At 43.2% G+C, this 14,514-nt stretch overlaps 1 protein-coding gene across 2 annotated transcripts in view; it reads left to right on the top strand.

The window, feature by feature from the left end:
- Nucleotides 1-818: 818 nt before the first annotated feature.
- ccdc88c (coiled-coil and HOOK domain protein 88C) overlaps nt 819-14,514 on the top strand; it is a 33,048-nt gene continuing 19,352 nt past the window's right edge. For both annotated transcript variants that reach the window (XM_040199257.2, XM_040199258.2), the window contains exons 1-7: nt 819-1,622; nt 2,861-2,973; nt 4,916-5,024; nt 12,006-12,075; nt 12,566-12,624; nt 13,448-13,531; nt 14,352-14,495. In XM_040199257.2, the coding sequence (XP_040055191.2) occupies nt 1,563-1,622; nt 2,861-2,973; nt 4,916-5,024; nt 12,006-12,075; nt 12,566-12,624; nt 13,448-13,531; nt 14,352-14,495 (639 nt within the window). In that variant the 5' untranslated portion in view covers nt 819-1,562. The remainder of the gene's footprint in view (nt 1,623-2,860; nt 2,974-4,915; nt 5,025-12,005; nt 12,076-12,565; nt 12,625-13,447; nt 13,532-14,351; nt 14,496-14,514) is intronic.

The following is a 14,514-nucleotide window of genomic DNA, read 5'->3' as shown; positions in this document are numbered from 1 at the left end:
AATCCATACTTTATATAAACTCAATATTTAATGTTGCTTTGATGTAGGACAGAGCCTTCCCTCTTTATGTCTACCATGTGAATTGCCAACCTATCTTTGATTACATCTCAACTCATCATGGAGAAAAGTATCTTAATTCGGAATACACTACTTGGCTTAACCCCAGGATAAGTCAGATCACATTCCATGGACAGGGTGAAAAGATTGTCCTTTATCAAATTAAAAGGCAAAATTGATTTTAAAAATTAAAGTTCATTCATCTATCCCTTTATTTTTTCTTCCTCAAATGGTCAAAAATTATGACCATTTGCAAAAACTTGATCTTGATGATTAGTCTTGCTGTGATCATATGTGATTCTATATGAACACACCGTGTGTGTGTGTGTGTGTGTCTGTGTGTGTGTGTGGTGTGTGTGTGTGTGTGTGTTCATATAGAATCACATATGATCACAGCAAGGAGATTCAGCACCTATACCTATATATATAAATATACATACATACATACATGGCAAAGTGTTATCAATTCAACACATGCTTGCTAAATGTCTTGATGATGTTGGTCTGTGAGTTAGGGGGCTAAGTACAGATGTGGTAAACAAAGTGTTGCTAACTCAATTTGTCAATACCTGCAGACATTATCGTTATCTTTTGTAATCTGCTTTAACAAACTAAGTCACCATCATAAGACCGTAAAATACAATAAAAATATGAATGGATGAAGATATGAAATGAATTGATGTAAGTAATTTGCTACAGTAGTATAGTACCTAACCCAAGAAATACACTAATTGCAAAATGCCTAAAAAGTTGAGGGGACGTTTGTTATCTTGTTCCGTTAAAAGCCTTTGGCTGTTGCCAAATGGCGGTGACGTCAGGCTCAGAGAAAACGCTGCCACAATATTGCACTGCAATTGGCTGATCTATCACAGGGGGCAGAGGCCGCTCTTTTTGCGAAAGCCGATTGGTCGACGCTGCGGTCACTCAACCCTCTCCGGCATCTGATCGCACACAGTCAGGTTGATGGAGAGGAGAGAACTAAAGATACGTGGTGGACATGTAGCAAACAACGGAAACCTTTATTTTTAACATTCTCCGTTTGCTTCTACCGCACATTTGCCCTTTACTTGTTTTACTTTTCTTTTAATCTTTCACAGCAGTTTCGCCGCTTTACGGTTGAAGTCTTGTATCCTTGGAGACGCGAACAACTGTCCTGCGAAGTTTGGATCAAGTGTTACACCTTCAGCCGGAAAACCAACTGGATATTTACCCGCTGGACTAGCGGAGCTTCCACTGTGGAGCAAGCGGGCCTTTGTGGAAGTAGTTCGACAAGTTTTTGTTCACATGTAGCGCTTTTCATTTTAAACCCAGTGTTTTAGGGAAACGGGTCAGCGCGAGACAATAGTGGTGAGGAGCTCGTGCGAGGGAGGGAGGGGGGAATCAATGCCTCGCGGGCGCTTTGTTCTGGTGACCTGCCGCGAGCCTGCAGCGGATATCGATTAAGCAGCCGTTGGATCTATGCATGTTTGTGATCGGTACACGGAGTAGGAGCCGCTGGGACGACCATGGACGGGACTCTGTCAGAGTTACTGGCGACTTTCATGGAGTCGCCGCTGGTGGTGTGGGTGAGTGGGAGCAGCACGCACGCGCGACCCGTGTCTGTGTTTTACTTTCTCTCAGGTCGGCTTCACTTTTGTTTTAAAAACGACCCGATGAGCTGTTAGAAAACCCCCGTCCTTTGACCCCTGAGGTGCCATGTGCAGTAGCGTGCTGTCTCGTGCGCGATCAACCCTTTGATTGAGTCGTTACAGTGACAGGAGGCCAGGTTTTCAGAGTAAAAGCCCCAGATTAACAATAAGATGTTGCTTTGAGCTTCTGGGAGTTTCGATCTCGCACTAAACTTATTTATTCTGCTTCACCTGCCACAGTCCATCAACTAGCGATACCTCTGCTCCTTTTTGCCATTAAAAACCGGATGTATTCCAATTCCCCCCAGTAAGTGTTCTCAATGTCTAAGTGATTCCATGAAATACAGCTGATTTCACTGATCTATAGAAAATACCTTTTCACAATATTAACAGAAAGCAGACAATTAAAGGTTTACGTATATTCATTCCATCGTCGACTTGACCCTAGATTTCAGTGTCCTGGTTGGAAGCCCGTGACGACCCACACAGAACAATCAACAGCATATTAACTCGGTGGTACTTCCTGTTTGCCTCTAACCCCATCCTGTTGACCTGACCTCTCACCCAACTTTATTGGACGCAGACAATCCCAATTAACACAGTGTATATAGCTGACAGATGGAAGCTCACTAGTTAACTACACATTCCTTTTTTTATACATCCAAGGTTAGACAAACGAGTTGTGGGCTCGGGAAATCAGGCAAGATGATCTTTGAAGTAACTTTTTAGTTTGGGAGGAGAAAATTAAATGCAGATCGGACTGCCGTTGTACCGGGTGGCTTCAAGCTGTGTCTCTGTGTGAGGGAAGAGCACAGCGTTCCTCAAAACAGCAGAACTCTCAGCAAAAAACAAGCTGAATAAATATAACATGTATAAAATGTTTAATTTTAATCCCAGATCTGAAATGAAGATAGTGAAAGTGACTCGTATTGTTGCTCCTGGCCACAAATAGAACACCTGCACACTTCTTCTACGTAAGCAATGCTGGACAAAATCCCGTGTCCTGCAAAGACGTGGTCCAATGTCCCTCCGCCGTCTCTTCAATAACAAACTGTCCCTGTTTTCCCACGGCTGTACAAGGAAGAATCCTCTATACGGATATGTTGTTTCAGCGGAACGTCAGCCAGTTTAAACAGATCCTTTAACGTGTGGTTGACTTCTCTTTCTGTCCCCAGGTGAGGACGCTGGGTCCTCTGGGTTCGTGTGATGACGCCGGTCCAGAGGAGCGTGTCAACATGTTCATGGAGCTGGTGGACGGCGTCTTCCTGCATAAGATCATGACCCACATGTAGGTTACATTGTGCAGTGACAGTTTTCACATTTATTTTGTCGTTTAAAAAAAGAAAATATGTGTGTGTGTGTGTGTGTGTGACCACATCCTGAGCAGTGCTTTCAGGTTGTGAACAGCACAGCCAGATGTGCCGCTCAAGTGCATCAAGTTAAACAGCGATTGGAGCCGAACGGCTGTTGTTTTTTAAACAGTGATTTTCGGAATTACAGCGTTGCAGACAAGTTAGAGCGCAGTACAAAATCGCTCCGAATATTCACTTAATGCATATTTAGCTAAAGTAGAGATGCCCTGAGACAGACCGATCGGCCCCAGCTTCGAGGAGGATGCAACACAAACTGACTCATTAAGACTGCAGGATGTACATTGCAGACAGCACAATGCAGTGTGATATGTGATACTTCTTATTGTGTACCAGTGCAGCTCAACTGTTGAGAATGAGATCCGTCAGGCTTAGGACACGCACACATACACACTACTTGTTAAAAATACATTCATTGTTGGTCTTTTCATGGGATTTGATAACTATAAAATATGTATAGATAGGATCGCCCTTTTCTTCTGGATAGGACAGACATCATTTGGACTTCAGGGACATTAATACTGTCCCCAGTGATAATAACCAAACATACCCAGAAGGCCCTCTGTCCCCAATCAGAACACATGCTAGTTATTGTCTTCAGAAACAATGATAATCGCGCCATTGTTCTGGGACCACTGAATGTGGGCTGTGTGTGGGGGGGGGGGGGTTGTTATGTCTTGGAGGAGGTCAAGGGGAAAGTAGGTTGGGGAATATTACTGGAAAGCCACTCAGGGAGCGTTGGTAAATCAGTCAGTCAGAGAAGCAGTCGGCTGTCATATCCATCTGTCTCTGAACTCATTATTCTCTCTTATCCAAAGCAACGTACTCCAAGCTGGAGCAGACGTTTTACAGTTGATCACTTTTGATTAACTGTTGGACTCTTTGACTTTTTGGGGATATAACTGAAGGAAGATGCATTTCCTGAAGAAATTGTCGCACTGCTCTCTGCTGTTTGTTGCAGTAGATCAATTAGAAAAAGAAGGAAACACTGACATGGGCTGAGGTGTTTGTGGTGGTCGAAATCTAGTGAAAGGAGTTTGCATGGTTTAAAATGGAGCTGCTCAAGAGCAGTGACTGTAGTGACCTGAATACAGGGTTGGGAGCAGCGGGATGTTTTAGTTGAGTTAATATTGTGGTAGAGATTAAAGAAATGAGTTGAACAATTGGAGTTACTGCCAAGTCAAGGCACTGAAAGCCAATGTTTTTTTTTATTTCTATTTGTGTTATCAGGCTCTAAGCTGTGAAAGGGTAAGCTGGAGTGATGATGTATGAAGCTGTTAAAGATGTCAGTTGTGATTGTTGGAAGTTACCATTTAGTGTTGCCGCTGAGAGCTTCAATCGCACTGAAGGAGCTGAAACAGAATAAAAATCACAGTCAGTCCCAGTTTAATATGTTCCAAACATAAAAACATGGCTGACCAAACACTGCTGTTTCTTTGGCTGGTGTAGAGCAGATAGAACTGTCAGAAAGTGAAGCCTTCATGCGCATAAAAAACAAAGCATGAGGTGACAAACACCCTCAATTATTGAATGTTAGAACTGATTTGACTATAAAACAGGCCAAGCTAAATAAACAGGGTGATTTTGATCCTCTGCATATTTAGAAAAGTCTCCTTTCAGCATCACCCACACAGCGAACCCCCCCCCCCCCCCCACCCCCCCACCCTCTACCTCCCCAGCCTGTTCACATGTAAATCAGTCTGGCACGGGCTGCTGTGTTGATGTACAATAGTTACCCCGCACATGGAATGTGTGTGTCTGTGTGTATAATTAACAAGATCTTCATCTTAGGAAGCAACCAGTAACGTCAATATAATACGTGAAATGCGCGTGTGTGTTTGTGTGTGTGTGTCTCCATAGTGACCCCAGCCCAACCAATCAGAGGTTGAACAAGAACGTGAACAACGACGTGTCTCTTCGCTTGTACAACCTGACCGTTCTCACCAGACACATCAGGACGTACTACCAGGTATGGACACGCAAATCACAACGGCTATATGCATGACTCAACAGCGAGATTTCAAGCAGTCTAGATGAAGTTCTTGAGTTCATCCCCTGTCCCCGTACCTCCCATGCATTAAGTTCCACCTCCGTAGAACTATTATAAAACTTCATGAACTTCATGACACAGATGCTATGGATTCACATTCATCAGCATGGTAAACAAGAGACAGAAGCAAAGGGGACTCCCTACCTTTTAAGTGGTCAGGTCTAAATGTGTGTCCTCTCCCCTTTTTTAATATTCCTTTTGTCCAAAACGGTCAACTGATCCAAGAGCTTAAATCCAGTCCTGTGAAGTCTTTTCTATTCACTGTCTGAAAACCACAATCAAACTGGTAGTTTGTCTTTGAGTACGCTTGTTTTCTTTACCTTTTGTTAAAAACAAATCAGACGTGATCCCTTCTCTCCCTGATAAGTTTCCCCTCTGTTTACGTTCTGTTGGATTGGGTTTTAGGGACCCAAGGGAGAGGTGTTGTGTTTTCAGCTTAGAGGTTTTGAAGAATTGAACGGGGTCATGCAGACACACACACACACTCATGTGGCTGAACAGTGTGTGTGTGTGGCTGTGCATGATGGGACACATTGGTTATACTATACTTCAGTATTGATCAGTTTTGAACTTGCTGGTCAATCATTGTTTTTGTTTTTTGACAACCAGTAGTCTGCAGGGGTCAATGGCAGCAGGAAGTAACACAACAAATCTCATAGTGTGAGACAGTCGGTTAATCTGATATAACGCTTACAGACACCTTATTTTTTCATGTTTGAATCATTTAATAAAGGGCCGCTTCAGAAGGGTTTGTGAGGTAGCTGCGCTCCTGTTAATGAAAGACAGATGTGCTCATCTTGCATTCACAGCTATTTCAGCACTATGCATTCTAATAGTGGATGTTGTTACAGGGGAAGAAACCTATTCTAAGAAACGTACAGCTGCAAGATCACAAACATATTGTGTCAGTCACAGATTTGCCAAACGTGACCGCAGAGGCTCGCACATATATAGGTTTGGTAGTAGAACCAAACCGCCAGCCTTTAGTGCTCTGAGTTCTGTTTGTCCAAATATTCACATAATGACTTTCACAACCAGGGGTTTTCTAGACCACGCATAAACCAGAAAGGATTTCCAATGTCAAAGCAATACTCCCATGTATATCATTGCCAACACTTCTCTCCGTGAGAGATCACAGTGATCCGGGTCCAGCCTGTCTGGTTCCAAATGATCGCTAGTTGATGTTGTAACCATTTATTTTACAATCTAATCGACTTTGTATTTATTATGTGAATACGGTGGGAATTATGTGATCCGGAGTTATCATAATCCATCCACATGAGCAGAGCTGCTTCACCCACAGCTGCACATTGCTGTTCTGTTTCCATCAATAGCAGCCATGATGGTTCTGGTCTTGGATGGATTAATGAAGTACTTTAATGAGCCTGAAAAGCTGTAATAAAGCACAGAACCCGTTTTTGCATCACAGGAGCTGTGACCAACTGCTTTGGTCAAGACAATGCCTTTGAATCTCAAGCCCTTTCTACACTTTCATTCTGATCCGGTCCCTCAAACCACTCGGCAAAGTGGTGCGGGGTCACAGATCTCCTGTCGCATAAACACTAATGCATCGTGCAGTGTTTCCCCTAGGTTTACAACTTCGGGGGGTCGGGGGGGTAATAGTTCCAGCCGAAGGGGGGGTAGTACACTGGTAGTACACATTTGGTATTTGTAACCGCCTTTGTCTTGAGTATGTCACATAATGCAGTAAAACACTAGTCCTGTGCCGCTTATGCTGATCAGACAACAATCGAGGCCACATCTGCTGCTAACTGTGTGTGCGTGCGTGCGCATGATGAAGTGGGTCATTCTGAGCAGTGTAGGGTTAATCTGTCCATAATAGTTAATCTCTAACCACGGGCCAAACCTCCACCATAGCCTCCACACACATGCAAACACCTCATATTACAACCTGAAGTCAATAAGTTATGAACCCAAGAACGCCACTTAGTTCAGGATCAGCCACGAGAGCAAGTCATACATAAACATACACACACATTTTTCTATCCAGTGGTTCATAAGGGGGTAGGCGTTTGCTTTCTCTTAATTAGATGATGTCTCAGCAGACACACGGCTGATCCAGTAACTCCTCCCAGTCGTGTGTGTGGGGGTGTGGGGAGTGTCCCTTCTGTTCGGTCTCTATTGTACAAAGCCCAGTAACCTGATCTCATGAGCTCTGCATCCTATCAACCCCTTTCCCTCTCCTGCTGAGTTGTTTCTTTATTGCTGGAATAAGTAACCCACTCCTTGTTTGACAGAAAATCAAATACGTTTTAGACTGTAGTTTTTCAACTTGGTGGTGAAAGCCTCTCAAATGTGTGGATTACAATTTGCAATGTTTAAATCATTGTAGAAGGAAAAGAACAAATCCTTACTCACAGGAGAAGCTGCGCCTCGAAGCTTGTTAATATTTTTCTGATTAAGATGCTCAATAACCATTTTTATGGAAAAAAATATATGCATTCTTTATTATTATTCTATTTTCTGAAACGGTAATTGGAATCTGTGAGGTCATCGTAGGGCTAAATGGTATGGCCAAAAATCCATATAACTGTATTAACAAAGATTCTGACGGTATGCCGGTATATCATACCGCTATTGTTTTTTCAAGTAAACACATTAAGTCATTGACCCTGCAAAGGACTGCGGCTACCCGAACAGCTGTTCGCCGCTCACTGGTCAACTGGCCGGCGAGTTCGCTTGTTAACGTGTTAGCGTGTTAGTTTGTTAGCTCGTTAGCTTGTTGTGGCTGCTAGTGTTGCCACCAAAGGCTCGACAGACTTTGCAATAAATAATTTTCTAATCTAAAAACCAAAAACCCTCCAAACAGACACGGCTCCTCTCACAAGTTGTGTTGGTGCATCTCTGGTCTCTCCTTGTTCCTCCTGTTTCGTTCTTTTCCGTGTTTTCATGTAGCAGCAGAATTACTTCTTGTTGTGAGCTGTACAGCATGCAGTTCGTTAAATGTACAATTATTAGTGTTACAAATTGTTTGTGTCACAAGCTGTTGTGTCGTGGTGTTTTACCCTGTTAAAGAGTGTTTGTTGTGGCTTATTCATTGTTGTTATAAAGTTCTAACCATGACTCAATCTCAACACACGTAAGACAAGTAGCTCCGGCCGATGGGCGCTTCGCGATGACGTGTAAAAATAAAATCTGCCGCCTGCCGAAGGGCAACGTTGGTTGTTATGAGTTGTTGTAATACCGGTATGAACGGTACGTGAGAAATTCATACCGTATGGAAAGCTTAAACCAATATAACTCCTCTGAATCCTAAAAAAAACTCAGAACGTCTTTACTGGAATCTACCACAGCCAAACCAACCAGAGCCAAGATCTCATGTGTTTAAACTGAGCAACAAAAGCAACACAAAAGAATTGTGGCACTGGGAACGCTCTTTACTCTCTGTTTCACTGTGCCTTTTTAAGGAATTGGTTCTCAAAATTAAACTTCCATGAGTTTGTGGAATGTTCTGATACAAGTAGCTCTGAAGTTGGCGTAAAAATAAAATGAAAATTACAATGCAGACTGTCCGTCAGGCAGCTGATAATAAAAGCGTGGAAGGACATAACTGGTGTGAGAAGTTACAGACTGAATCTGTGACTAAGTGTGTGAGCGTCACACCTCCTGCATGCAGAAGAGTGGGGCTCCCTGTGAAAGACGTTTTGTTGTTGAGAAGTAACCTAAGCAGAGCTCTCTTTCCTCACTCCACGTTACTCCTCCTTGGTAACCGTGGGAACGGCAGAACATAGCCCAGAGACTACATAGGATGTTTTGAACTCCCATGTCCTCTGTAGTCTTTGTACGCACTTGCACCCTGTGATATTTAATGTGTGGGTCAGTGCACATGTGCAACTCCCCCTGCCTGTTTGTGTGTTGGTGTTGCTGACCCTGGTCAAAGTCATCAACGTTTTATTGACCCTAACTAACGTGTGTGTGTGTGTGTGTGTGTGGGGGGGAGGCTGAGGATTTAATTTAACATTACACCTAAGGTTGTTTTCAAAGTGATGAACTACAACTATTGATATTTCTTACCAAATTGAAAGAACATCTATGTTACAAAGTTTGAAATTGCTCTAAATACCATCAACTTGTAGAGCACAGCTCTGGCTAGTTGCTAACATTAGCTAACCATTATTACTACAGACATAGATCTTATTCAAAAAGGAACCTGATGGTTTTCTGATTATCAATATCTATAATAATATGACTTTATTGTTATAATTCTTTTGCATATGTAAATATATGTATATAGGACTGAAGAAGAGTAACTACGGAGGATGAATGAGGCTTCACTTGTCTCCTTGTCAGTCGGCCCGCCAAATAGTCTGTTTACCAACAGAACCGTATACTGCAACTGCATGCAAACGCACCTCAGTTTGTACCTACTATATTAGCCTTTATATCGAAACATTTATAGGACAGTTGCATCACCTGGAACATTGGCCGTAAAGGACTGTTTGTAACTGTCTGTCAGCGTCAGTTGTAGAGCCGACCCATGAGACACTGGTTGGGACCACAAGCTACTCTACAGCGCCCCGTCGCTAACGGAACATTGATCGGTACGGCTCGCCCCTCATGGCTCGGCACACGTGTGGACTTTGGATTAAATACATGTTAAGCATCACAGGGTGATCTAAAGTTTTATCGATAATAGTTATCTGATCAGGACATTTCACTTCAGCTCTTCTAGTAACTGATCTCTGATAGTGGGGCAGCATCGCTAACAAACGACAGTCCCGTTCAGTTACATTATGAGGTGTTCAGGCTGTTCGGTGTAAACAATTATTGGGAAAAAGAAAATTATAATGCTGTCATCATGATGTGTTGGTTTGTGATCTTGTATAATGTGGTGTTAGTGCGAAGGACATTTGTTTTAATCATTAAAATTACAATCTGTTCAAGATTTGCACTGTCTCACCCCCTTTTTTATAAACTCATGAATGACTAACAAAGTAGAAGGATAACATTTAGATGTTCACAGACTTTAGAGTGATTAAAATTATGTGGATCCTTGTCGACCAGCTCTTATAATCAAACATCAAAGGGACCTGCCTCAGCCAATATTGACCATAAATAATTTCGAATTGGCATCTTGAGCACACACGTGATCAGCGATCAGCGTGCTTTCTCTTTCTCGCCGATCTATAGATATTCTCCTGCAGCAATTTACCCAGCTTGATCTCACACCTAAAAATGACCAGGGATCAATAGAGTCTGCTACATGACCCATTTAGACTCACACACGCAAGGCCTGGGTCTGTGGCCCACTAACACACACCGGGCTCACATGTCTAATCCCAGATCAATAACATGGGGATGTGACTACATCTAGATCTAAGACTTAGCAAACAAGCTGTTTTCTTTGGGCCAAACTGTATTGAGGTCAGCCTAATTGTCAAACAAATTCACGTTCGATCCCAACATCCTCTAGTCCATGTCGGTGTATCCTTGGGCAAGAAAATGAACCCTGCATTGCTTCCATGGAGCATGAATGTTGATGGGCAGGTAGCCCCTTGTGTGATTCACAGAGCGGTGGAGAATAGAGGAAGAAGGTGTAAACCTGTTCTATAGGAAAGGTAGCCTTGCTTGGATCTGCTGCTATATGGAAACTAAAACCTTCAAGACTTTCGACAACACTGATGTCACCAATGAGGTTAGAGCAAAGTCTGTTGACGGTCTTTATTTAGTAGTTTGTTTTTCATTGTTCTCCATCTGCAGTGTGTCTTGATGAAACAAAAAAAATCAATTTCAGAAAAAGCCTCCCGATTGGAGGTGTGATGACATCTGGTTGTGTGTGTGTGCGCTTGTGCTTGTGCGATCAACACAGACTGCATGGTCTCTCATTACCTCCTGGTGTATTATGGGCTAGTGTAACAGTATCTGCAGGTAGCTCGATGCCAGCACTCTCAAAGCTGTGACCGGGGTGTAAGCCGATGCCTTTATGCTCTCCGGTTAGCAGATGGCCCCCTAGGGCAGAGCTCTGTGTCTCTGATCCTGACCATCGACCATAATGTACACAAGCACATCACGAAGTATGTCAACTAACGTGGGAATTTTGCCTGTGTTTCCCTATTGTGAGAAGGTGTGTGTGTATTATTCCAGCCCGCCCCTCCCTGCTGACACCCAGACCAAACACACACACACACACACACACACATACTTCCCTTCTTCTCAGCCAGGGGTTGTGAGTTGGTCTCCTCCCACGTGTCCTTGTATACCTAATGTCTTCCTTTCTGGCGTTATTCCACTGTCCTGTTTCCTCATCGCTAAACAACTGGCTTTAACCATGAAATGAAATGTTTTGATAACGACGGTGCACCTCTGAGAGTTTACTAGAATAAAAAGTGTTTTCATTTGCCTAAGCTTCCCTCTTCCTGTCTGGACAATCAGGTGTGTTTGGGCGAACAACAGATGATATTCTGGAATGGAAAGCATTCCCTCCTAGAGGGCTGTGTCCTTCCTGACACACACACACCCCGACTCTTATCGACAGCAGGGTTTCCTGTTGGCTGCTCGCCTATACACACACTCACACAAATATGTAGGTGCACAAGTCTGGGTCAGTTGGTGTTTGGACTTTGATTTCTTTTTTGCATCATCAAAGTTATTCCGACAATTGTGCAATTTTCATAACTGGAATTGGCCGGTTTCTTATAGAAATCCCAACAACATAATGAAGATAGTTACACATGGTCACACTCTATATATGCGTTCTTATCTATACATGATGAATATGATCAGCATGGCTCAAAGATTATTGAATTCAATTTCATTCTCAAATATGCCTGAAACAAATGTTTATTTTCAAATACATTCATATCTACCATTTCCCAATTGATAATGTAGTGGATGTTCTTCTCCGTCCAATCAACCCCCACCCCATCTTCTCTGCTGCAGGAGACCCTACAACAGTTAATAGTCATGCCCCTTCCTAACATCCTCTGCATCGCCAAGGATCCCATATCAGGTAATACACACTCCCACACACACCTCAGTGTCTGAGGGAACAAACAAACACACTGCGTTGCCATAGTTACATACACATAGGATCGGGTACCGAAAACCGGTGCCATATTGCTACCCGCTATATATATATATTATTGTTTAAACTGTTAATATTGTTTAATTTGAAGAAAAATATTGTTCCTTGGCAATTGAAAAACCTTTTTCTTTAATGTCATCAATTGCCACTTTGTGTTCAGGCACCGGTATCGGATAAAAACCCAAACCTTACCCGTCCCTGGTCACACACCGGCATTCTTCGGAGTCTTTTGTCAGCAATAACAAGTTAGCTGTTTCGTTGTGTTCTGTAACACACGCTTTGCACTATTTATTCAAACATTAAGCTCAAAGATTGACTCTTATTGACCATCACCTGCAATGTGACCTGCTTGGATTTGTGGTTTTTGTAAATATGCATTCTAATACACAGCGTGTCTTTGTTGTGTTTCCTCCAGCTAACAGCATGGAACAGCTGAAAAGACTTTTGTTACTGATACTCGGCTGTGCTGTCCAGGTAACGCATGCACACGCATACACATGCCTAAACCCAAACCCAGCAGCTCACTGTTCCACCCCGGCTCTCGGCTGGAAGTGGGGGTTTTCTATTTAGTTTTGCATGTCTGAGCAAAGCGAGGCCTGCTGATGAGGTACAGGGTGGGACGACAGTATCACAGTGTAGTCACATCAATGGCAGTAATAACCATTAGTGCTCTGGTGCTCTGTAATAAATATATTATTATATAATACTGGTCGGCACAGTTTGACGCTTTAAGAGCCATGCTAAACTTTCTGAGATCTACTTGATCAGCTCGATATGGCGAGTTGGCATTTAACTTGTGGTAAAAAGGAGGGGCTAGGTGGTTTCTCTCTCTGCTCAGTCCCCCTGTGTGTTTGTCGTCTCCATTGCTACCTCTCCCAGGGCTCGGAACCCACCAAAGGCTTTTTTGTTTTGTTTCTCCCGTCGTCGATCCCACCTTCCTACTTTCCCCTCCCTCTGTTTGTTTCCCTCCCTATCTGTACTGGTTCTACTGGTTTCCAGGAAAGAGGCCACGAGGGAGCCATGAATGGAAAGGTCGGGAGGAAGAGTCGGAAAGCCACATGCAAAAATCTGTTTCAATGTTGTTCAAAATAATCACTTTTCCATCTCAGCAGGGGTCCTATTAATGTTCATATAACAAACTGGCATCCCTCGGCACATATCCTGCAACTCCCACAATCCTGTTCTGCTCCACACAAATGTGATGGCAACAAAGAAACATTAGAGCACAGTTTGAAACGATTTTGCTATTTTCATTCCCTGCTCTGTGTGTTTGTGTGTGTGTGTGTGTGTGTGTCAGTGTGAGCGTAAGGAGGAGATGATAGAGAAGATCAAGCTGCTGGACATTGAGACCCAAGCTGCCATCGTCTCTCACATCCAGGAGGTCAGTTGAGCGCCACGACACAGACGTGATCAAAGTAAAAGTTCCAGTATTTCTTGTGATGTTTTGCCCAAGCGTCGTAGAATTTATCACTCAACATGATTTCCAAAGACCACAGGAAAAACACGTAAATATTCCGCCCATGGCCTCTGAACTACCTTTACAGATTTCTTTTAATCAAATCTGTTAATTAATAGTTTTCCCTTCTCGCATGTGATTGTCTCTGGTTGTCTTGCCGTTCTATGATAACAGACTCACTATCTTTGATCTCATTCATGTTTTTATTTAAATAACTGATCCAAAGTACTATAACGCTAGAATTTTTGGCTGCTTACCCTGACTGCAGAGCGTTTGAAATGAATATCTGAGATAAATCAGCATCTGTGTCAACAACAAGAAAACGTTGTTTTTTTCCTGCCGATCAAATGTGTGACTCAAAACCAAGGGTACGATCCCAGGTACCCTTGTCCGTTTATCCATCTTTGAGGCATGAAACAGTCCAACATCAAAGACGGAAGTAATCTCCTTAAAGAAATGTGCTCTGTCCTCGTTCCACAATGGGCTACCCTAATCACGTTACCACGCCGGTAAACCTCTGCAGCCCAACACACACTCTTTGACTCCGTCATTACTCGCCGTGTGGACAGGCATTGTCCCGAGGTCTCCAACTGAATGAAAACAGTCAAGCCAAATTATAGCAGTAACAAGTTTAAGGAAAATGCGAGTCGAATGTTCCATTTAATCAAACGGTGCAGCTGTAGAGTGTCACTCAGGTTTTTTTCACGTTGGTACAGATTTTTTTTCATCTTGTCTGTCCGGCCAGGTGACCCACAACCAGCTGAATGTTCTGGACCTGTCTTGGCTGGAGGAAGGATCGGAGCTGGACCAAGAAGAGCTGGAGCCTCTGTCCCGCAACATGGCTGCGTCGCTACAGCAACTGATTGACCAGAGAGACAAAGCCAGTGAGGTAGAGACTCTCGCATCAA

Source organism: Gasterosteus aculeatus, chromosome 15 (assembly GCF_964276395.1).
Source record: "Gasterosteus aculeatus chromosome 15, fGasAcu3.hap1.1, whole genome shotgun sequence".
Classification (NCBI taxonomy): domain Eukaryota; kingdom Metazoa; phylum Chordata; class Actinopteri; order Perciformes; family Gasterosteidae; genus Gasterosteus; species Gasterosteus aculeatus.
The sequence above is the reverse complement of the archived record's forward strand: the minus strand, read 5'-3'. Positions and strand labels throughout refer to the sequence as shown.